Source organism: Esox lucius, chromosome 17, assembly GCF_011004845.1.
Source record: "Esox lucius isolate fEsoLuc1 chromosome 17, fEsoLuc1.pri, whole genome shotgun sequence".
Classification (NCBI taxonomy): domain Eukaryota; kingdom Metazoa; phylum Chordata; class Actinopteri; order Esociformes; family Esocidae; genus Esox; species Esox lucius.
In genome coordinates, this window is record NC_047585.1 from 37349776 (window position 1) to 37373143 (window position 23368).

Below are 23368 nucleotides of genomic sequence, written 5' to 3' on the forward strand. Positions count from 1 at the left end.
TGTTCCAGGCCCAACCCCCACTCATCTCCTCATGTTCTCCCGGTGCCTCATCAACTTCACCACGGAGCCCACAGCCCACATTGGGCTGTTCCAGGCCCAACCCCCACTCATCTCCTCATGTTCTCCCGGTGCCTCGTCAACTTCACCACGGAGCCCACTGCCCACATTGGGCTGTTCCAGGCCCAACCCCCACTCATCTCCTCATGTTCTCCCGGTGCCTCGTCAACTTCACCACGGAGCCCACTGCCCACATTGGGCTGTTCCAGGCCTAACCCCCACTCATCTCATGTTCTTCCGGTGCATCGTGTTGTGGAAATTCTTGAACTGATGTATTCTTGGTCCTAAACATGTATGAATGAGTAACTAGTTAAAGATGCCGAGAGGGATCTGGTGTTTGACTAGGAGACATCCTTGACCGGCACCGGTGGATTATAGGGTTACTGGTAAATCTGTATAACCCTTTAGTGTCTCTGTTGATTGTCCAGACATTGTGTCTCCTCAGGAGTTGAGAAGGATAAGGTGGGGGGACAGCCCGCCCTTTGGGTAAATGTTACACAAGACAGATGGGCAGCAACTTACCACACCCCTTCTAACATTTGAAATAAATACGGATTGTTCATGTCTTACGGCAGGGACTCCTCGGACGATTGTGTTGGTAAGCGTTTGACGCGTCTCTCTTATTTGCAAATAATTAATAAACTGTTAATTGTGCCAAGCTAATTTTGTCTCTGTTTCTTACTCCTTTAAGAGTGTCGATGGATAGAATTACCATCACAATCGTCAACTTCACCACGGAGCCTCGGGCATAACCCCAACTCATCTCCTCGTGTTTGTGCCGTGAATCTCACTATCTCTCTTGGTTTCCTCTCTGCCTCTCTTTCAGTGACTATCTCTTCTTTAGAAAGATGGCCAGGCTGTTCAATGGGCATACATCCCTTCCTCCACCCACACCATCATTTGTTAATCTCCCCCGTCATCATCTTGTATGGTGTTTTGTTTCTTTAGTTTCTTTCTGTCGATTTTTCTCCACACATTATTTCTGTTAATCCTTATCTTTCCCCTGGATGTTTTCTGGCTTCCAAGACACTCTGTTCCTCTGTATTTCTCCATTCCTCTGTTGCTCCTTTGCGTTTTGATCTCTTCATCACTCTCCCTCCTTCTCACACTTTTTGTTTCACCTCTCCTTCAGCCTCCTTCTTGATAGACATATCAGACCAGAAAGTACCCTGCCTACCTGGGGGAGGCGGACATTCTGGGGACCCGTTTTTCAGAAGTTATCTGATCAGATTAACTAAATCGAAAAGGATTAACTGTGAGAATTGTTTTTTTATAAACAAAAAATTTGTTTTGGATTCTTCAGATAAGTGAGAGGATTTATTAATCCTATCTGATCTTTAAAAAGGATCAACAATCGTTTTTTTATCCCCCAAATCAGATTTTTTGGTTTCCACTTATGGTGTGATGTTAGTGTAGATTTGCAAAGTTGCATCGCACTACATCCAGGAAATGTTGCTTGATGACAAAGAAAAGGATGACGTATCTGTCAACGCCCCCCCCACCGCCTCGCCCTACACCAAATGTTTTGAAAAGCCTGGCTGCCTTGCTTTAAAAAAAAAATGCTGTAACATAACTTGCCCAGTAGATGGCTATATACTTTACAGACCTAGGCAAGGCAAGGAACAACTGCATTCTGTGATGAGGTATCTTCAGAGAATCGTTTCCTGATCGTGTCCTGTGATTTCCATTTGCCAGCAAACCTGAGGATTACAGAATGTGTCTAATTCTGATCGCAAATGTTTTGCTGTAGACAAAAGCATCCCACAATAAATTCCTCCACTTTTCTCCTGCTCTGTCAGGGGGCGGGGCTAGTGAGTGACTGACAGCTGTCTGAGTGGAGGGTAAATGATGTTTCACTGAGCCCAAACAGGCTCAAGCCTGGAGGAGAAGCTGGCATTAAAGCAATGTGTCTAGAAGAGGAGTGTGTGTGTGTGTGTGTGTGTGAGAGAGAGAGTGTGCGTGCCTGTGGATTTCTCTGCAATATGGGCATGTATGTGTGTGTTTTCTGCCTAGCCTGTCTGTTTTCCGCATAATGTGTGTGTGTGAGTATTATTATTCATCCTTATTTTGTGCTGATCTACAGCCTATTAATCAGGAAGCCTGGCAGAACACTTACTCGGTGCTATTCCAGGGTCTGTGGTTTTCTCAACTGTGATATATTAAGACATTGTTTTAAAAGTGGTTGTGCAGCTTCTCTTTTTCTGCCAGAGTGAATAAAAATAGAAACATTCATTCTCTTGCAATGTACTTTCCCTCCAGGAAGTGCACATCTGTGGGCATCTTGGATTGGCTGCTGAATTTCACGTGGCACATCCATTCTCAGGCTTCCATTGGCTGGCACCTGTGGGTCTCTTTTGAAGGAAAGCCTTTGTGACAGGCCTTCAGAGCCTAGAGGAGTTGCTGTGGAAGTGGGCGGGGAGAAAAGCGTTGGTGACTGGGTGACTGGAGCACAGATGTATGGGGTGGTGTGGTTGGTGGGCCAGAGCAGTGTGGTGGTAGTGGGGGTGGGGCTGTAGTGGTGGATATGGTGAAGTGGGCTGAAGCTGAGAGATGGCGGTGTGGTGGTGGGTTTTAATGGTGCAGTTGGTGGAGTGGGCTGAAGCTGAGAGATGGCAGTGTGGTGGGGGTGTTTTAGTGGTGGATATGGTGGAGTGGGCTGAAGTTGAGAGATGGTGGTGTCTTGGAGGGTTTTAGTGGTGCAGTTGGTGGGGTGGGCTGAAGCTGAGAGATGGCAGTGTGGGGTGGGTTTTAGTGGTCCAGTTGGTGGGGTGGGCTGAAGCTGAGAGATGGCAGTGTGGGGTGGGTTTTAGTGGTCCAGTTGGTGGGGTGGGCTGAAGCTGAGAGATGGCAGTGTGGGGTGGGTTTTAGTGGTACAGTTGGTGGAGTGGGCTGAAGCTGCGAGATGGCAGTGTGGTGGAGGGTTTTAATGGTGGAGAGGGTGGAGTGGGCTGAAGCTGCGAGATGGCAGTGTGGTGGAGGGTTTTAATGGTGGAGAGGGTGGAGTGGGCTGAAACTGAGAGATGGCAGTTGTTGTGGAAATTCTTGAACTGATGTATACTTGGTCATATACATGTATACATGGATTACGAATTAAAGAGTCCCCATGTTAGGATGAGAAAAGGAATGTAGGAGAGGGGGATCTGGTATAGGGTTACTCGTAAATCTGTATAACTCATCAGTGTCTATCTGTTGTTTGTCCAGACGCTTGAGTTTTCCTCAAGAGTTGAGAAGGTTACCCATGTGGGGGAGGACAGCCTGTCCCTTTGTGTGAAGCCCAGGATATGTGATGGAACAAAGGGAATGTGTTTTATTGACATAAGACAGATGGGCAGCATCTTACCACACCCCTTTTTCCCCAGGAGGGTTTGTATTGGTGGAGAGGGTGGAGTGGGCTGAAACTGAGAGATGGCGTTTTTACTCCACGTGTCAGAGAGAAAAATTGCAACACTTTGACCCTGAGGAGGCAGAGTAGTAAAGCGATGGTAGCAGAGGTGGATGCAGAAGGCAGGGAATACAGGATGATGACATGGTAACAATCCGACTTGGGATCTGGGCACTGGCAGGATGGAGAGGCTCAGGCCCCAAAGACCCTAGCGAGCTTATGTACATATACCAACCATAATAATCTGCCCAGTGCTCATCGCTAGTCAATTTACTTACCCAGATATTCAAGTGACTACCGTTATGTTGAAGCAGACCGACACACTGGCTCATATTGATGTGTACTGTTATCAAGCATTTAATATCTGTGGCCAGCTATCCATCAACTTCATTCATATTTGCTTTGATTCTGTCCCAAAGAGGTGAATAGATAAATTATCCCCAAATCAATCTCAGTATGGCTATTGCAGTGCGATATAGGCAATGTACATGTTCCTTATGTGTATAATTCATTAAGACCCCACCTAGTTTACTTCTTAGCAGGGCTAATATCCACACTAAAACGTGTTACGTACAAGTGTTATTTTCATAAAAGTTGTGTTCTCTTTCCATCTCTGTTCTATTCACAGCAACCTCTTATGGAGAGACAGTGGCCTCAGGTGGTTAACAATGTGTACTGGCCCAGGCGCGATAGCGTATGTTAGTAATAAAATGTAAGCTGTTTTTACAGTAGATTGTGTCTTTCTGTGTAAGTGCCAGAGAGGGTGTATTTCTATAAACTGACAGCTTGGATTTCTTTAACCCACACTCGAGTTGCCACACACACACACAAACATATGCACACCCATACAAACATGCATATATACACATTTTAAATCATTATTTTTAAATGTTCATTATTATAAAGAGAAATCAATGGAGACCAGGGTCTCTTTTACAGCTGAGTCCTGTTTGGCAACAATAAAAACCCATTCAAAATGGAAATATAAACAACCACAGTTGACAATAAAAACATAATGTATAAGACATTTAAAAGTATTTTAGACACAAAAACATTTTACTTAAAATCAATCTGAATGGCATTCCACGAGTGTGGGTCAAAATACTGAAAGCAGTTTTCCTCAGTTCTGAACAGGCCCAAGGTATCTCCAGCATTATCCAGCCTTGTGAGCATGCTTGGCAACTGCTGTACTTCCAACACATTTTCTTTGTTAGATAGTCAGTATGTTGATGCATGACTGCCTTGTATAAAAACATCAACCAATGTCTAGTCTTTCTAGATGTCAGTGACTCCCAGCCATGTGAGGCGTATGGAAGGCCAGCCGACCGTGATGGGTGTGAAAACCTGCACCAGTGATAAAACCCAAGACCGAATGATTGACGGCACCCAGAGATTTGAGTACAGAAGCTGAGGCATGCGTTTACAGCATATCACCATAATCTAGTAGCGACATAACATGACAGACATGATTTTATTTTCCTTTAAAAGAAACTTGAGCTTTTTCACCGGCTCAGTAACGTGTTTTAAAAGGAAGATTTTCCTCTAACCAAATCCAAAGATACACGTTCTACAAAAGAACGTTTAGGGTAGTCATTTTAGGATCGTCCAAATCTACATTGTGACTTAGGGAATAGCAAGTAGCATACTTAGTTTTACAGGCCCGACGCCAAGGGGGGCAAAAGGGGGCCGTTTTGTTTCCCCATAAACACTGCAAGTGGTCTATGAATTAGATATGCCCCTCATTTATAAAAAATGCCCCCTCAGTCAATTCATCCTGCAGCCGGACTTTTTTGCGTTTAGTACCAACTTAAGTGATTTTTGTTGGACAGTCGGAAATCAGAATGCAGGGACGCAGCAGCTTGTTCACAAGAGGTAGAAACATTTGCATAGTAATGATTTGAATCGTTCGTTAGAATTCATGCCAAATTGAGGCTGCAGAGCGTTTCCTATCAGAAACAGGTCAGTAGTATTTCCACAGTTTGTCCACCTGGTGGTGGTATAATCCACCACATAAAGCCCTGCAATATACTACGGTTATGCAGCTGCATACATTTTTGTTGCTCTATTTGCGTTGGTAACCGGTTTATAACCGTAATAAGGAATGTCCGGGGTTTATGATGTATTGCCGATATACCACGGCTAAGATCTCTTTAGGCATGACGTATTGCATGGACACAGCACTTAGCCGTGGTATATTGACAATATGTCACATACCCTGAGATGCGTTTTTGCGATTATAAACTGGTTACCAACAAAATTTGAGCTGTAGAATGTGATGTGATGTCATACCGAGGTGTATGGTATTATGAACCCCGGCTATCAGCCAATCAGCATTCAGAATTCATAGCATCCTGTTTATAATGGCCATTGTATCACACCACCTTGTGTCTCATTGCTTATGCATCTAGAAAGACTTTACTAAATACCTCAAATGAATGGTGATTATTATGAGGTTGTATTTAGTAACAGATCAAGAAATATGGCAGCATGTAAGAAACATTATGTGATGTTCCTTTCCACGGCTGCATTCAAAGGCAGCCATGTTAGCTGTCGCCACAAACAGAAAAAAACCCACTTTCACTCACTCTCTAGCAGGCTTCATTTGTCCCTCCTCCCTCTCTCAGTATCAAAGGGATCATTCCCAAATTCTCCTCCCTCTCTCTCATGTACGTGCTATCTTTCTCTTGCAGAAAGACAGTCAGAAAAGTCTGCAAAACACGCAAGCCCTATCTGTTAGAAACGAAGGACACGCATTTCCCCAACTGTACCTCCATCGCACAAGGGACCAGCACAGACTGCCACTCAACCTTGTAAACCAAAACCCAGCCCACACAGCTCTGATCTTCCTCCTCCTCATCCTCCTCTGTGTAGGCTATAGACTCACGCAAGGGATAAATCCTGCCCCTCTTCCTTTCTCTCACTCTTCTCTCTGCCACTCACACCACCAGCAGGACTCCCTCTGTCAACCCTCACTCCCCCACACACAGACAGCCCAGCCTCTGAGCAGACTAGTCCACTTATTGCTTATTGTGGGACTTTGACATATTGCCTTCATGGCGGACTACCACAAACCCGACCAGCAGACGGTGCAGGCACTCAGGAACATTGCCAACCGTCTCCGAATTAACTGCATCAAGGCTACAACTGCAGCCGGCAACGGGTAAGATCCTTTTAAGTGACACACACACACCCACACACACCTCATCATCTGCATCTATACAATGGTGCACGCATAGGCTACATTGGAAGACCCTAACACTAAGATAAACACTCTTTGTTCTGTTTGGTGATAATTTATTAAACTAAAGCTGAAAATATGATGTAGCATACATTACATTTACATTGCATTTTGGTAATTTAGCGGACGCTGTCATCCAGAGCGACTTACAGTAAATGCATACATTTAAGAAGATCTACGTGATGGAGATTCAAATTATAAACGCAAAAAACGACAACATAAAAGCGACATATTTTCCTCAACATCGTTGCTTTTCTGTTGACATTTATTTATGGCATACACACTCTTTTTTATCAGCTTATAGCGTAAATAAATTCCCTGATGGTATTTATTTCTGTTGAGGAACTTTTCTTCTTGCTCGATAGTGGCAATATTATATAATGAACAACTTATTCTTTAGGGGGTTAATTTTGATCTGATGTCTAGAATTACCTCTCGCATCTGGGCAAGTGCGTCTTCGCCTGTCTGTCCACGCGCAACGGAGGAGCGCTACTCTTGAAGGTTATTTTGAGCGAAGGGATATTATACTGAAATGGTAATGAAAATGTATTCGTTTATTTAGATGAGGGGACATTTTGGTAATTAAATATTACAACTAGAAATCCTATTATTTGAAAGCTAAATTTTAAATTATTATGAGCTTTTATGGTCATAATTATGGATACCGTGTGAAAATAAATATGAAAAGAAGTAATTATTTGAAGCATGTATATTTACACAGCCACAATACATCGTCGCTACATCTTTCGCTATAGCCTAACAGACCAGGCGGCCGGAGCGCACATAACTACGGACAGCAAGGATTATGTTGTAATTGGGGTAGGAAAGCCCTCCACGCATTTCGTTAAACTAGCGAAACCCTTGTGTTTATTTTTTATTTTAGGTTTGTACTGGGCTACTGGCCATACATGTTTATATTACATCAGTCAACTGTATACTTTGTACGCATTTACGCATTTCTTTATAGAATTACGTTTTTGGGATTTGCTACATGTTAGAATCTTTGAGTACTTTGTTTATATTCAAACCTCTGTTCGTTTGAAATAATATTTTGGTGTTTAGCCTCAGCGGCCATGGTAGCTAAATCTCTGGCTGGAGATGGGAGCTAACAGTTTAAAACCATCAAGGCGCTTACTTTGACTCCAAATGGCGAACTGAGCGTTGTCTACCTACGAAAGCAAAGTCAAAATGGTCAGTTCTGTAGCAGCGGTGATTGGTCGTTTTTTTTATTTATTTTTTACCGTAGCCTAAACCGACAGCCGTATTCTATAATGGTGATGTAATTCGATTTGGAATAAAGAAACAGCAGTGGGGCTTCTTGGTTTATTCATGGTCCTCTTAAGTGTTTTGGATAGACACATCCACTATAAATAGTGTTACACATCTTTTCCTATTGTGCCCATATATTTTGGTGTATGCTGTGTGTGCGTGTGTTTGTATAACTAAACTTGTGGCTACCTAAAATCCATATTAAGTTAGGGTTAGGGATTACGGTTGAATACAGTTTAAGCAAAATGGTTAGGTTACTGAAGTGCAGGTTAGGGTTGAGGTAAGGTTAGGGTTAACATTAGGCTTAGGCAATTGTGAAAATAGTCAATCATTTTTCAGGTCCCCATAAGGACTGGTAAAAAAAACTAAATGTGTGTGTGTGTGAGAGAGAGATGCACGCGTTTTTTTTTGTTTTGCTGTGATCCTATGTGGTACCTGTTTATGGCTGTTCTGTGCTTGGCCATGTGTTTTGTGTGGGCACCGGGAAGAGGAGCTACAGCATGTGCACTGGTTTTAGAGGACACTTTCAATTTAAGAAATTCAAGTCTGTGTTTCCAGCTGGGTGTAACTTGCCAGTAACCTCCCTCCCTGCTCCTCGTCGTCTCCCAGATACCCCACATCATGCTGCAGCGTGGCAGAGATCATGTCTGTCCTGTACTTCAACACAATGAGATACCGCCCAGAGGACCCCAAGAACATCAGCAACGACCGCTTCATCCTCTCTAAAGTCAGACCCCTTGGATGAACACATTTTTTATTGAATTTAAGTTTTTGCATTTTGAAGTGATTGATTTTTAAATCAATCCTCCATTTCACCTCCACTGTTTTGGACTGGTAAAGGTCATATAACGATCAGCAACTGCTTCTGTACGGTTTTGTTGTGGCTTGTGATAGACTTTTCATAGATATAATCAAAGTACGTCGACCACTGCCCTAGGGATATGGTACGATTGCATGGCTTGTAGCGACAGTGAATGTCACCCTTCCTGGGGCTATAGCCTACAGGGCGACGTGGTTATATTGTGGTGGAATGCTGCATAGGTTGTGTTGTATTTATGAGTAACCGCCGCCTTTCTGTTCCCTCCTCAGGGTCACGCGGCCCCAGCCCTGTACTCCATATGGGTGGAGACTGGATTCCTGAAGGAGAGTGAGCTACACTCTCTGTGCCAGGTGGAGTCCACCCTGGAGGGCCATCCCACACCTGTGAGTGATGACTACTACACCTGTAGACTTAAAAACATGATTGTGACAGTGAGAACACGGGGACGGCCATTCAGGCCTTTTCCGTTTTCACAGCTCAACAATAAGGCTAAACCTAACATTTAACGGACAACCCAGTCAGCCTAAACCACCCCTATGGTAATGGTAACATTTCTGTTCCTGTGTATGTGTTGGAGTTTCAGAAGCAGCAGTTTGTGGATGTGGCCACTGGCTCTCTGGGCCAGGGCCTAGGTGTAGCCTGTGGGATGGCCTACACCGGGAAGTACTTTGACAAATCCAGGTAAGAGACTGCACAAACACACACAAAGCATTCCATTTGGTTTGTGTTCTTCTGAAGGATGGCTAGTCGACGCTAGTGCATGTTGCAGTGCTTTCTATATGCAGATGCTATTTAAATGTTTTTTGTGCACAGTGAAGTACTTTATTGCATACCGAGGTACTTTAAAGGTGTTTAGTGCATAGTAAGCTACTATAGAAGTGTTTAGTGAATAGTGTTGTAAGTATGTTAGAGTTGAGCGCAAAGCATTGTGTTTTAGCGTTGTGTTATGCATACTGAGGCGGGTGTTTAATGGGCGGTAAGCTATATCAGAGCAAAGTCTTTTAGAGGTGTTATAAATTGTATGGCATTTTTAGGAGTCTTTGGTGTACAGGAAGCAACATATTTAAGGAGAATTCAGTGAATAGTGAGCCATTTCAAAAGGAGCGAATAGTGATGTTAGGATGCTTGGTACACAGTAAGGGTTTTTTAAGGTTCTTTAGGCACAGTAGCTTCATGCTCTGCTCCCTCCTGATTCTTCTGCTCTAATAACCACCATTGGTCTCCGGCAGCAGCAACTCAGTTATTTTTATATCCAGACAGTGAGAATCAGATTCAGACACAGTGGACTGGACCAGGTTCACATTAATATTCACCGCCCGGTCTATTGCCACAACTCCCACAAACATTGTTGAGCCTCGGAATGAGGATGCAGGGCGCTGATATTCGGAACGCGGGCGTCGGCTGTCCCTGAAAATGGCCTCCGCCTGAAATAGATTTGTACTAGAGAAAGATTTTGTGTGGGCACTGATGACATAAGCGGATTATCAAACCATTTGACTCAAATAAGGCCGTATGCTTTGTTCAACAGAGTCTGTGTGGCTACAAGCCCCAGAGTGTATGTAAATTGAATACAATAAAAGCAGGCAGATAGGAAAGGTGTAATCCCCTAGCCAGAAGATGAAGTTTATACAGTATGTGGGTGCGGGTATAGGGCTTTTCCAATTCCCAGCTGGCTTCAATCCATTCTTACACTGACGCTGTCAGGAAGCATTTGGGTAGAATTACTTAGCGCATAACCACACACACACACACCTATGTCTCAACACTCCACCCCTGTGTCCTCTCCAGCTATCGTGTGTTCTGTCTGCTGGGAGATGGGGAGATGTCTGAGGGAGCTGTCTGGGAGGCCATGTCCTTTGCCTCATTCTACCAGCTGGACAACCTGGTGGCCATCATGGACATCAACCGCCTGGGCCAGACCGACCCAGCCCCTCTGCAGCATCACGTGGACAAGTACCAGAGACGCTGCGAGGCCTTCGGGTTAGTAGTGGGTGCGCACGTGTGGGTGTGTTTTTTGGAAATGTAGAAATTGATCCAGATGAGCATTTCGCGGGCATTTAGCCAACACGAAAATCAACACACCACAAAAAGTTGGAAACTTACCAAAGCAAATGTTTAGCCTATACTAACATGGAAAGAAGCAAAAAAAACATTGCATTTGAATACGTTTGGAATGTTTCATGTTAAGTGTGCATGTGTTTCTCCATGTGACATGTTCTGATGAGTGTGCTGCCGTCTACAGGTGGCACGCCATTGTTGTGGATGGCCACAGCGTGGAGGAGCTGTGTAAGGCTCTGAGCCAGGCTCGTCACCAGCCAACTGCCATCATTGCCAAGACGACCAAGGGCAAGGGCATCCCAGGTACGCTCACTTCGCCATGACTCGTCTACATCATGTTACTCATACTGGCCCTCTGTCTCAGGATGTGCTGATTTCAGGACCTGAGTCAGTTCATATGATGAGGAAACATGTCATGGATATGAGTAAACAGCATATTTAAGCAGTAGGACACCAGGGTGTCCAGTATGTAGCCAAAATACTATGGTTAATTGCTATTCCTAAGCACAATGCAACAGTGCCTGAACACAGCCCTTGGCGTGGTAGAATGGTTGTATATCACAAACCTTAGAGGTGTCTTATAACTTACACAAAATACTAACCGATGCCAATAGGACATTGAAGATTATAATTTTCCAGTGTCTAATTGTACATTAATATTATTGTTTTACACTCTCACACACCATACCTTTTAGCCAATCAGCATTCAAGGTTTGAACCACGTAGGTATTCTGACATGGTGTAATCTGCTGTCCATGTTTGGCAGCTGCGGAGGACAAGCTGGGCTGGCATGCCAAGCCACTGCCCAAGGACATGGCTGACGCGGTGGTGAAGGATCTGCAGGCGCGCATAACAAGCAGCAGCAAACGTCTGTACCCCGCCACGCCCATTGAGGACACCCCACCCGTCAGCCTGCGAAATGTCCGCATGCCCAGCGCACCCGGCTACAAGCAGGAAGAGAAGGTACAAGCACTGTGCAAACACACACACCTCACCATACCAATCTCGCAACACTCACCTCACCACACGCCTCTCACCATATCAACCTCGCCATGCACACGTCAACTCGCCAACATTACTGCATACACACCTCACAACAGATACCTCTCCATGCCAGCCTCGCCATGCATACATCATCACACACACCCGACCATATCAACCTCACCACACACACCTCACTATGCCAACCTCACTGCACACACACCTCACCATTCATACTTCCCCTTCACATACCTCACCATACACACCTCATTACTTACACCACACCATATCAACCTCACCATATATACACCTTACAACAGATACCTCACCATACGTACTTCCCCGCACATAGCTCACCACACACACCTGATTACTTACACCTCACCATACCAACCTCACCATATATACACCTTACAACAGATACCTCACCATACGTACCTCATCACACCCACCTCACTATAGACACTTAACAATGCCAACCTCACTGCACACACCTTAGCATACCAACCTCATCACACACACCTCACTACACACACATCACCATGCCAATCTCACCATACAAACCTTACTACAGACACCTCAACACACACACATCACCACACACAAATCACCAATGAGTCAACAAGCCGTTCTGGTATGAATGGCTTGTTGACTCATTGCCATGATAATTATTTAATATTATTAATGTTTTTGTAATTAGTTAATGTATCTACTGACTGTTTTTTTATTTTTATTTTTTTTACAGATTTCCACCAGGAAGGCCTATGGCATGGCCTTGGCCAAACTGGGACGTTATAATGAGCGTGTCGTGGTCCTGGACGGAGACACCAACAATTTCACCTACTCAGAGATCTTCAAGAACGAACATCCCAACCGCTTTGTGGAGTGCTACATTGCTCAGCAGAACATGGTATGAAATGGAGTCTGACCCTTACCCCCTAAACCTGACCCTAACCTTGACCTCTTAACCCTTACCCCCTAAACCTGACCCTAACCTTGACCTCTTAACCCTTACCCCCTAAACCTGACCCTAACCTTGACCTCTTAACCCTTACCACCTAACCCTGAACCTAACTCTTACCTGCTAACCCTGAGTACCTAACCTGTGTTTTTCCATGTTCACACAGTATGCGATCAGGATCTGATTCTGAACCTAAGTTTGACCATGGTTTTAAATGCTGTCCTGTTTTAAACTGTCCTCAAGATTTACATTAATATCCAAATAAATCCAGCAACGTAAATGTACTTAGATTCAAATAAATGTATAGAATTGTTGCATTTGGGGGCTTGGCTTGGCTTAGTTTTCTTTTTTCTTTTCTACTCTACTGCTAAACCAAATGCCCTGGCACCAGACAATTACCATGTGAAATCTTTCGAAGTCTGTGAGCACTCTGGACCGGCTGAAGTACCAGATGGACAGGCCTTGCAGATTTTATAGGACGGTATTGGTAATAAACAAGATAAGCTCAGTCAAGCAAGGATGAAAGTACTTGGAATTATCTGAAATAATATGTGAATACAGCTGTGCCTCTCCCTAAGAATCGGATTCACCAGAGTAAAACACCCTGCCAATCTGTTAGGAACACTGACTTGCTGGTCGTGTTCCTTCTCTCGCAGGTTTGATTGCCTGAACCAAATTCTCTCTCTCTTTTACTCTCTCCCGCTCTGTCAGTGCTACTGATGCTGGTGTGGTGAATAATGTATGTAGGTCCATCCATAATTTAAGGCTGGGCTGAATGGAGAGGCGTAGAGGCTGACACATGACCCACTTTCAGAATGCACCGCTTCCTCTAATTCTCCCTCTTCCTCCCTAGTTCTTTCCCTCTGCAATGCTCCCTCTATTCATCCTTTCATCCTCCCTTCTTCCTTCCATCCTCAAACCTCCCTCTCTTCATCCTCCCATCTTCAACCCTCCATACCTTCATCCTCCCATCCTCAATCCTCCCTACCTTCATCCTCTAATTCTCAATTCTACCTACCCTCATCCTCTCTTCCTCCATCCTCAATTATCCCTACCTTCATCCTCCCATCCTACATCCTCCCTCCCTTTATCCTCCGTCCTCAGTCATCCCTAACTTCATCCTCCCATCCTCAAACCTCCCTCCTTTCATTCTCTCTTCCTCCATCCTCCCATTCCCAATCCTCCCTACCTTCATCCTCCCACCCACAATCCTCCCTACCTTCATCCTCCCATCCTCAACCCTCCCTCCCTTCATCCTCTCTTCCTCCATCCTCATCCTCCCATTCCCAATACTCCCTACCTTCATCCTCCCATCCTCAATCCTCCCTACCTTCATCCTCCCATCCTCAATCCTCCCTACTTTTGCCTTCCCTTCCTCCGCCATGCACCCTCCATGTCTGTCTGTCTGCATCTGTCTGTCTGCATCTGTCTGTGTACTCTGTCGGAATCTCTCACTCCCCTCCACCACTCATTCCCCTCAATCCTCTACATCTCTTAGATTATGGTTTTGGGACATCCAGCCGTTTGGGTGTTCTGTAAAGCTGCCAGGCTGTTTGGTTTGTTCCTCCTAAAGCAGCAGCCTTTTCAGATGTAGGTCAAGGCTGTTTGATGAGCAGCCATTATGACAGGTCATGCTGAGCTGAGAATATTAATATTAATCAGGGAGAGGAGGGTTTGGGTGTGCTGACCTGACTGACTGGATGAACAGAATCACAGACTTGTCAATTGATTGTGAATGACTACAATGACTAGTTGGCCTAATGACAGACTGTCTTGCTGGTTGACTGAATGACTGGCTGGCTGGCTGGTTGACTGAATGACTGGCTGGCTGGTTGATTGAATGATAATATGTTTTAATGTACAAGACATACACTGAGCAGAGTGATAATGACATACTCCTCCATGCAATGAGGAGTGCTGTTCTCTTCGTCCAGGTGAGAAGTGGAGGGCCATTGGGAAATGGGATAGAAGTTCCTCTGTCTGGTACTGCTGTGCAATGGGAACAGGTTCACATTTTTAATGGCTCCTATAACACGGTTTAGACAGCCACAATGAGAAGAGGAGTAGGGGGATTGGGAAGGGTTCCGGAGACAGGAAACAGGAAATGACAATGTGTGAGAGTGAGGTCCACTGATTCCTTACATATGGTGCCATAAGCTCCTGTGCTTCTGTCCTGACTGACTTCTCACTGACCTGTACATAACATTGGTCTGTGCTTTTAGTCTTACTGACTTCTCAGTGACTTTAACATAACATTAGTTTGTGCTTCTAGACAGGCTAACTTCGAATGTACTTTTACATAAGACTGGTATGGGCTTCTGGGAGTTTAATTGTGATTGGCTTAGCAAACTTTGTACCCAGCTGGGCCATCATACAAAGTGTTCCTGAGGGGAACAGCATGGAGTAGACAATATCTGGCTTCAGAGGAGTCTCATTAAGGTAGCTAGAGAAGATCTGTTAAACAAGGGTGTCTGTAATATATATGGAATAGCGGGCAGTTTTGGAACCGTTTGTAACTTGCTAGATATTGTCATTACTCGCTGTAAATCACTGCCATCCATTATGCACCCTGACCAAACTCCCAACAGTCAACAGCTGCCAAAAGTCTTCTCTTCCCCCTAGGTGAGCGTTGCTACGGGCTGCGCGGCCCGTGACAGGAATGTTGTGTATGCCAGCACCCTGGCCTCCTTCTTCGCCCGTGCCTACGACCAGCTCCGTATGGCCGCCGTCTCAGAGAGCAACATCAACCTGTGTGGCTCTCACTGTGGCCTGTCTATCGGTGAGTCTGTTGGCTCCGTCAACCGGCCCAAACCCTGGGCTCGCCCCCATGCCCGTAACCCCACGTCACTCTCACAACCACCCCAAACCCTGTGCTCGCCCCCATGCCACTCTCACAACCACCCCAAACCCTGGGCTCGCCCCCATGCCCGTAACCCCACGTCACTCTCACAACCACCCCAAACCCTGGGCTCGCCCCCATGCCACTCTCACAACCACCCCAAACCCTGGGCTCGCCCCCATGCCACTCTCGCAACCACCCCAAACCCTAGGCTCGCCCCCATGCCACTCTCACAATCATCCCAAACCCTGGGCTCGCCCCCATGCCACTCTCACAACCACCCCAAACCCTGGGCTTGCCCCCATGCCACTCTCACAACCACCCCAAACCCTGGGCTCGCCCCCATGCCCGTAACCCTACGTCACTCTCACAACCACCCAACGCCACCCCGGTGAAGTTCATCCTGCAATCTACGGTGATGTGGCGGACCGTAGGAGATCTACTGGTGGTGTGTTTTTGGTATCTGCCTGTATCTGCAAGCCTTTGTAAGGGAGATGGAGGGCATGCTGTGGCCTACCTGAGTTCTCCATGTGTCGTTGATCCTAGTTCCTGTCTTTTTTTTTCTCTCCACTGCTGGTTTCCTCCTCACCTCCTTCACCCCCTGCGGTCACCCTAGCCTCCCTTTCTCTTCTTCTCTCCCTCACCGATCCCTGACACCTGACCCTGTCTCCTGACCCTGTCTCCTGAGTCCTGTCTCCTGACCCTGACTCCTGAGTCCTGTCTCCTGACCTTGTCTTTCCTGGACGCTGTCTATCACCTTCACCGGGCGACCTGGTGTCCCTCTGTTATCTTAGTTCCTCAGGTACACTGCATGTCACCCTCTCCGTCTGTCTGTCCACTTGTCTGCATGGCTGTCTGCCTGTCTTTATAGGCCTGCATCTGTTGGTCTACCTGGCCTGGCATTGGGTTAAAACTGTATTGGAAATAGTTCAGTCACTTGATTGAGCCACCGCAGAGTAACTAATGGATGAGATTTGCACCAGACAAGCTCAATAATCTTGTATTTGAAATAAAAGAAAACAGTTTTCCTTCTACTACATTCAACAGTTTGTAAGGAATTGAATCTATGTGAGCATGTTCCATTCCAGGGGAGGATGGGCCGTCCCTGATGAGTCTGGAGGACATGGCCATGTTTAGGGCCATTCCCACAGCAACCATATTCTACCCCAGTGATGGTGTTTCTATTGAGAAGGCAGTGGAGCTAGCTGCCAGTACCAAGGTACCGTTAACATATCCAAATGTTATTGGTTCATATTTCAATAGCCCCAAAGGAATGTTGGTTCTTATCCCCTCCCACCAAATCTTAGTGGTCTTCCAACATTAGTGCCTTTCTCTGCATTCTGTTCTCTTTCTTCAGGGTGTTTGCTATATCAGAACCAGTCGCCCCGAGAACCCCATCATCTACAACAGCAATGAGGACTTCCATGTTGGACAGGCTAAGGTGAACCTCACTTGCACTCCCTGGCATGGACCTTAGATATAGTTATTTGGTTTAACACTGGTTAATTACCCACAAACACTGGTTAATTACAACTATCCCAGATTAAAGATATTTAGGGTGAGGCTAATGACATCTTAGACAAAACCACTTTAGTTTCATTTCCAACTTTGGCACATGATATGATTAGCTGAGTCGATGGGGTGGCTGGAACCAAGGTTTACAGAGATTTTTCTTGTTTTGCCGATCCACCCAGATAGAATGGGATTAGATGTGAAACCTGTGCTGGACCACCAATGTTAATTCTTGTCCTTCTCAGGTGGTGTACCAGAGCGCGGAGGACAAGGTGACTGTGATTGGAGCTGGGGTCACCCTGCACGAGGCCCTGGCCGCTGCTGAGATGCTGAAGAAAGGTGCCATAGAAGTACAGATATATCCTAGCCAGATCACTAACTACAGATTTTAAAACTATGCAAACATTACATATTACGCATCCACCATTCTGCATTGCTCAATTTCAACGTTTTTAAATCATTTCTGGTTAGGGTTTCTGGATTTTGAGCTTATTCACTTCTGATTACGGAAGTCATCCAAACAGACTTTCTGCAGAGCATAGGAATTTTGGTCATACATTAACTACTGTTAATTTATGACACACCTCATTGTTTTACCAGAGAGGATCTTCATCAGGGTGATTGACCCATTCACCATCAAACCCCTGGATTCCAAGACCATCATTGAGAATGCCCGTCAGACCCGGGGCCGGATCCTCACTGTAGAGGACCATTACTATGAAGGTACTTTTTTATATGTTACACTGAGGGGCCAAAACAGGACAAAAACACTATTAGACCAAACCATACAATGCCTTGATTGGGCAGAACTCCACACCATTTTTGGACTTATTAACTTCTGTTACATTTAACTTCTGTTAACTAAGTCTCCTAACCCAAAAACTTAATATATTGACTTTTAAAACCCTTTAGAGTCTAAGACAATTTTAGCTTCAGTCCGGAGTTGGAAATGAGACCAAATGCAATGCTTGCTGTGCTGATTATTTAGACGCTATTTTCAAAGTCAAAAATGTATTTCCCAGCAGTAAGATTGCACGCTAGTCTCAAGGCTTCAGTTTGAAGGTCAAGGGTGAAAAAAACACTCTGGAACCCTCACATTACAGCTATTTGCGTGTTGTAAACATCTTCTGTGATTGGCCAACAATGAATGGTATCTGTGAAATGGACAATTATCTTCAATCGACTTTAAAGGTTAAAACTATGAAATCAGCCTTTTTTTTTACTTTAATGCAAGAAGCTATAGTTTTTGTGTTCTAATGAAAGCCCTTAAAAATATTTATGAAAGGCATGTTTTTCATTTTTCTACTTTTAGATGTTTTTAGGAAAAAAAAACCATAAATGTTTATCGTTAACTTTCATAAAAATGTTAACGATTTTACTGATTAAATTGTTATTGAAGTTAACTTTTAGGTTAACGGATTAACGGTTAATGAAGTTACCTTTTTGATTAACTGTGTGTGAGTTGCAAGGGTAGTGAGTGAGGCAAAAATAAAAAAAACGAAATAACAACGACACGAAAAGCAAAGTTTCTGTACTTCATCATTGCAAACAAAGGTCAGCACCACACGGCGCAACCGTCACACTGGGCCCAGTTATGATTGTTAGTCATATACAGTATATTGTACACTGCTAGCCATATACAGTATATTGTAGATTGATAGCCATATACAGTGTAATGTAGGATGTTAGCCATATGCAGTTTATTGTAGACTTTTAGCCATATATTGTATATTGTAGAGTTTTAGCCATGTACATTGTCTTCTGAAAGAATTCAGACATCTCACTTTCACCACATTATATTGTTTTATAGACTTGATATACTGTATAATTGATACCTTTATTTAGTTTTGCCATCAAGCTGCACACAAAACCCTATAATGACCAAAACACTTTCACTTTCTCCAAAATTGGTGGTGTTACATACTTTCATTATAACTTATTAATAAATGTTTGCTATCAGTCTATCCTCAAAACCCCATAATGACAAAGCGAAAAAACATTATTGGAAATATTTGCCAATTCATTTAAATAAATACATTTTACATGTCATACATGTAAATAATCCAGACCCGCTGCCATGACATTGCAAATTGAGCACAGATGCATCCTGTGTTCGTTAAGAGTGTCCCTGCAAAGATATAACCAGCCAGAAGACAACTCTCTCTTTAGGACTCCATCAATCAGGCTTTAATGGTAGAATGGCTAGACAGAAGAGTAAAAGGCATATGACTTCTTGCCTTAAGGAGAGAAAGAGTAAATGTTTTTTCTGCTCTGATGGGACCAGTATATAAATATTTGGCCAGAATGACAAGCAATATGACTGGAGAAAACAAGTGCTCATCACCTGGCTAATTCCATTCCTACATGGTGGTGGGAGAATCATGCTATGGGGTTGCTTCTCAGCAGCAAGGGCTGGGAGATAGGTCAGGATTGAGGTAAGGATGAATGAAGCAAAATATTTAGGTCCTTGAAGACACCTGATCCAGAGGACATGACCTCAGACTGGGGAATAAGATTCATCTTTCTTGACAACGCCGGAACAAGATGGTGAACGTCCTTGAATGGCTCAGCCAAACGCCTGGATTTGAACCTCATTAAACATTTATATTCAGTTCACTGACGCTCATCAACCAATCTGATGGCGTTTGAGAGGATCTACAAGGAAGAGTGTTAAAAACTGGCCATATCAAGGTGCATAAAACTGGTAGAGACATACCCATAAAACTCAAAGCTGTGATAGCTATCAAAGGAGCTTTATAACAATGTTTCCCAAACCTGGCCCAAGCACTCACACATCTGATTCAAATGTTGCCCTACTACCTACACACTTGATTGATGTAATCAACCTATCATTAAGTCTTCCATTGGAATCAGGTGTGTGAGTGCTAGGGCAAAAACAAAAATGTGCACCCTTTGGGGTCCCTGGGACTAGGATTGGGCGAAATTGTTTTACAAAGTACCAAATAAAGGGTATAAATACTTATGTATGTACTTGTACTTGACTATGTGTTTGACTGTCCATGCAAGCACAGTACATATTAGTACAGATTAAGAAATTACAATGAAATGTGGAGAAAGTGAAGGGGTCTGAATGCATTCCGAAGGCTGTGTATTGCATACCTTTTGCAACCTGAAATATTTCAGCCTTATTTATTTATAAATATGCAGCTTGTATGCCCTCTTTGTCTTCTCTGCGGCAGCTGGCCTAGCAGTTAGAAGCATTAGGCCAGGAACTGAAAGGAATACAGCCTACATTGCACCTCTCGAATGTGGAGGAGTGGGGTTTAAAGCGGATGTCAAATTCAGCAGAAAAATTTCAATTATTCCTTTAATATACCCAGAGACATTCGGGTGTGCTGCTGAGGCTCGTTCCTGTTGGATCAACGGCTGAGGCAGGATGCTGTGGCATGTTTTCATAGGCTCCAGAGGGGCAGCATGCTATACTCTGTCATAGTGGGCTTGGTCAAGATATATTATTCTGTTCTGATGCATCTTATTTGCTGAAGAGATTGTGTGTGTGTGTGTGTGTGTGTTTGAGAGAGAGAGAGAGAGAGAGAGAGAGGACCAGAGAGCAGAGTGCTGTCAGATTTCCTTAGTGGAACTTGTGCCCATGGGGCTTTCGGTGACCTAGATAACGCAGACAGCCATGCCAGCCCAGTCCAGCCTGTGTCTGTGTAGGTAAGGAAGTGAGGAGAGTGGGGGAGGGGACAGACCAGACCAAAGATGCGCGGCGTCCAAAATCAGGCTGATGTTCGACAGTAGCACCCCCCCTAAGGGAATGAGAGTGTGAGAATATGTTTGGTATGGGGGGTGGAGTCTGGGTCTGTGCATGCATGGCAACAGAAACAGACCAATGGCCTTCGTGATTTCATGACCAATGATAAGTGATGGTTCACGTGAACCTCTGGTCAATGGACACATATCTGGCATCAGTGTATACAATAACCCCCACTAAGCCGTTACCATTGGAGGGAAATACGCCAATCTGACCTGTTCTGAAATTCTATTTAAATTACTCCTGTGAAGTATTTAAAATCTAGGAACCATTTAATTGAATGTATTACATTCAGGAAGTAAAGTGAATATTTGAATGTAATTGACCCCATTCCAGTCATGAAGAAGGATTCAATGTATTGAATGTATTCTTGCTTTTCCACAGGTGGCCTGGGGGAGGCAGTATGCTCCGCGGTGGTGAACGAGCAGGGCTTCACCCTGCAGCGTCTTGCCGTGGCCCACGTCCCCCGCAGCGGCAAGCCCAACGAGCTGCTCAAGATCTACGGCATCGACCGTGAGGCAATTTGCCAGTCTGTCAGGAAGATGCTCAGTGGCTCTGCCAATGCCAAGTAGCCCGACCATGCCGGCCTAAGCTCCGCCCCACCCAAGCTCCACACTCATTTTACCACTCCACAGATAAAGAGAGAGTGTTCTGTGCCACATGACGCCTCTCACCTGGTAAATCTCGCCCCTTCACGGTAAAAGCACCACCCCTGTATGTGTTTATGAAGTAACGTGAGTTTGTGCTGTATGTACATTTTGAAGTAACTGCCACACATTTAACTTTTTTGTCACATTCATACATTACACACAACCCTATCCACCTTGGTAGCCATGGGTTTTGCGGTCCAGTTCAAGATATAAAAGTGTGTATTCATCATTAATAATCAAACCCCATATATAAGGACATTCTCCATTCCATGCGATACAATAAATGCTTTACATGTTGTGACTCAATGCAGATACTTTATGTGATTATGATGTGTTTTTAAACTCTTCCTCTTTGATATTTTCAATCTCAAACAACCAGCAGCAGTCTATTTTAATACTTTTATATTGTTCTGATGATGTCGATCTGAAGACAAGGTGGGGCATGTGGTAGTGAATTGTAGGTGTTGTATACATGACAACTGTCTGTGGAAAATGTAATGTTTGTAAAATGTAATCCAAGAAATAAAATAAAACAATTGCAGATGTATGTGGGGGGAAAATAGATACATAAGTGAAGTCAATACAGTGAGAAACATCTGTCAATACTACAACACAAAACCTGGACTTGACAGACTGTGTAAGCACAGTACATATTGGTTCCAACATATTAAGCAAAAAAAACTGCCCAAAATGTTTGTGGGTTCAAGCTTTTGTCTGAAAATCTTTCTTCACACCATTTACCTGAAAGAGCAAGCCCAGAGAAGTGTGCTAACCTAGGCTGTCTTAACATACGGATAAAGTTTTTATAACCAATTTTTTTTTATAACTATTCATGGATTGCACCTCTGCCCCTCGGTTTCATTTTTGCTGTGGTTACTAACATTCTATAGACACTGCAGACATGTTGTTGACCAGAATTTCAATTCAGGCTAATTACCTTTAAACAGGGGCTAATTACCATTTTGTCTAAGTTGCACAACAACATGGCTAAAGTATGCAAATTTTTTGTCAAAAAGAAAGTTGTAATCATCTTCATAATATCAAACATACTTTGTCCGGTGTTGTCATTAGCTAGCAAAATACATAAAATATAGCTAGCGATGTTAAAGATTGGCTAAAATTCAGTGGATTCTCTTCAGTATTAATTAGCTAGTTAACTTTATATTGCATCCAACAACAGACTGATCCCATCTTCGGTTAAGGAGACACTCCGGTCACATGACCATTCATTTTGATATCTCCTTCCAGCAGAAAAGTCCCACCTTGCAAACCAATCATTGGTTTAGAGGAAAACGCAAGAGTGACAATCAATTGTGTCCTTTTAAAATAGAGAGAGCAGTGCACCCCCCCTGTTACATCTGAATCTCATTCTGATTGTTGGTAATATGCCTGAGATGGTGTGAGGTTACTTTCACTTTGGAGAACTGTGTGTTTTTGTAGGGACCATGCTACGGAGTACACCTATACGAGTCTCTGGGTTTCTTTCCATAGTGGTGTTGAGAGCATGATGTTACTTCTGAACTGTCAACCTCAAAGAAACACTTCCTTTGTTACTTGAACTTTTGTATCTACCGTATACTTCATCTATTATTAAAGCCCTCTGCATATGGACTGGAGAGTTTGCATATATGTGTGTTCCTTCTTCAGCTGTGTATCTCTGAGAGTTCACTATGTACGTGTGTTTGTATCATAGCGTCTATATCGACTGAGAAGGGTAGGTGTGTGTAAGAAATAGCTTATTGAAAGTAGCCCATACTATTAATTAATTCTAGATTCATGAATATAGGATTGTGCTTCTGGTTTGTCATGATGTTTAAATATAATAA

At 44.1% G+C, this 23368-nt stretch overlaps 1 protein-coding gene across 4 annotated transcripts; it reads left to right on the plus strand.

Annotated features, from left to right (window-relative positions):
* Window positions 1-6343: 6343 nt before the first annotated feature.
* Window positions 6344-23158, plus strand: LOC105005735 (transketolase). Of its 4 annotated transcripts, none has more exons than XM_034287511.1 (14): window positions 6344-6599; window positions 8556-8673; window positions 9036-9149; window positions 9335-9447; window positions 10555-10746; window positions 11009-11127; window positions 11591-11787; window positions 12551-12715; window positions 15389-15545; window positions 16694-16824; window positions 16963-17046; window positions 17363-17456; window positions 17718-17840; window positions 21277-23158. In XM_034287511.1, exons 1-14 carry the CDS (start codon window positions 6493-6495, stop codon window positions 21462-21464), a joined length of 1902 nt encoding a protein of 633 aa, XP_034143402.1. In that variant the 5' UTR covers window positions 6344-6492; the 3' UTR covers window positions 21465-23158. The 4 variants fall into 4 exon arrangements, with proteins under 4 accessions (XP_034143402.1, XP_010862182.1, XP_019910740.1 ...); XM_010863880.4 differs by having other exon boundaries at window positions 9341-9447; XM_020055181.3 differs by having other exon boundaries at window positions 9344-9447.
* The last annotated feature ends 210 nt before the right edge of the window (window positions 23159-23368 follow it).